The 1,737-nt window shown below is 58.3% G+C and overlaps 1 protein-coding gene across 1 annotated transcript in view; it reads left to right on the forward strand.

Moving 5' to 3' along the window:
• The first annotated feature begins 6 nt into the window (after positions 1-6).
• The window catches only part of PGM2 (phosphoglucomutase 2), a 34,732-nt gene continuing 33,001 nt past the window's right edge, over positions 7-1,737 (forward strand). Inside the window, exon 1 of the mRNA XM_019553004.1 lies at positions 7-65. Within this exon, the coding sequence (XP_019408549.1) occupies positions 9-65 (57 nt within the window). The 5' untranslated portion in view covers positions 7-8. The remainder of the gene's footprint in view (positions 66-1,737) is intronic.

Raw genomic sequence — 1,737 nt, forward strand, 5'->3', positions numbered from 1 at the left:
CCGGCGGGATGGCGGAGGCACGAGCGGGCCGAGCCGCCGCGGAGCAGTGGCTGCGGTGGGATAAGGTGAGCGGGCGGGGGCGCCCATCAGCAGAGCCCGTCATGTCACCCGCGGGGCCCAGCAGCTGCGGCCGGCCGGGCCCTCTGCTCCGGCCCGCGGCGGCGCCTCCCTCCCCGGCCCCGGCGAAGGCGTGTGCGTGCTCGTGGCCACCCCGGGAGTTGCGGCGCGGTCCCCGCGCCGGCCCTACCAGGTCGCTGTGCCGTGCGCGGTGGGGGGCAGCCGCCTTTCCAGAAAGCAGAGGCTGGGTACATGCCCGGGAGGCCCTTGCCCCGCCGCAGGAGCGAAGCCTGTGGGCAGGGGAGGATGCGGGCTGCCCCGTCCATGGCCCAGCGGGTGGGATCCGGCAGAGAGGCTCGGTGCTGCCACCGACGTGGCAAGGTGCTCCGTCCCTGCCTGGCGTAGAGCGGTCGTGGTGCAGTGTTGCCTCCTGCTGCTGCTGGACGGGCAGGAAGTGCCTCACCACACGGCGCTCCCAGCAGCATCACTCAGCCTCCTGGCTTGCGCCACCATCCTGCACTGAGTCCCTGCTGGGCCACAGTGGGCAGCCAGCATCTGCTGTCACCCCATGCACAGATCTGGGGGGGCACATGCACCCCCCTGGACTCTCTCCCTGGGAGAGCAGGCAGCAGCAGGGAGCTAGTTGCCCAGACAAGCCTCCCATGGCTGTGTCCTGCTCCCCGACCAGCCATACACTCCCACCTAGATGCCACAGTGAGGCTGAACTTGGTTGTTTATTCCTGATTCCCAGTTATTTATTCCCGGTTCCTTATTCAAAGCAACTCTAGACGCAGTAAATACTTGTTATTAATGAATTCCACATCCAAAAGAGAGAGAATTTCATTAGCTATGCATACATACTAATGAATGTGTAAAATAATGTCCCACATCAAGTACAGAGCCCTAAATGAAGGTCAGATTAGGATGGGATTATGGGGCAAAATGCATCTTGGGCCACCCCAAATTTTGATGGCACAGGGGAACTGTCCCAAAGAACCCTGAACACAGTCCCGCCCAGTCCAAAACAGTTTGGACATAGCAGGCTGCCAACTAACAGCCCCCATGCCCACTATACCAAGTATAATGGTTTGAATACGGAACTGGTTTTTGGGCTGGGATTATGGCTAGAAATTGGGTTTGGGCCACTCCACAGCATACCTCTGTGCCACCAGGGGACTCTACCGAATGCATCTCACCACACTTATATACTTAGCACAGTCGCTTGGGTGCTGTCTGTCGGCAGCCTGGCACAGCCAAACCATACTTCAGGCCAGGCAAGTCAGCCGGCCGTGGCAATTTACACCCAGGAGTACTCAAGGAGCTGGCAAGCATCATAGCCCAGCCTCTGGCATGGATCTTTGAAAACTCCTGGCGCTCTGGTATAGTGCCCCAAAACTGGAAGAAAGCCAGTGTGGTGCCTATCTTTAAGAAAGGGCGGAAGGTGGATCCAGCAAACTATAGGCCTATCTTCTATCCCAGGGAAGATCTTAGAAAAGTTTATTAAAGAGGCCATCCTTAATGGACTGGCCAAGTTCGCCGAGGACACCAAACTTTGGGGCAAAGCATCCACACCAGAAGACAGACAGGTGATCCAGGCTGACCTGAACAGGCTCAGCAAATGGGCGAACAAGAACCTGATGGTGTTTAACACTGAAAAATGCAAGGTTCTCCACCTTGGGA

Source organism: Crocodylus porosus, unplaced genomic scaffold (genome assembly GCF_001723895.1).
Source record: "Crocodylus porosus isolate Cpor-Errol unplaced genomic scaffold, CroPor_comp1, whole genome shotgun sequence".
Classification (NCBI taxonomy): Eukaryota; Metazoa; Chordata; order Crocodylia; family Crocodylidae; genus Crocodylus; species Crocodylus porosus.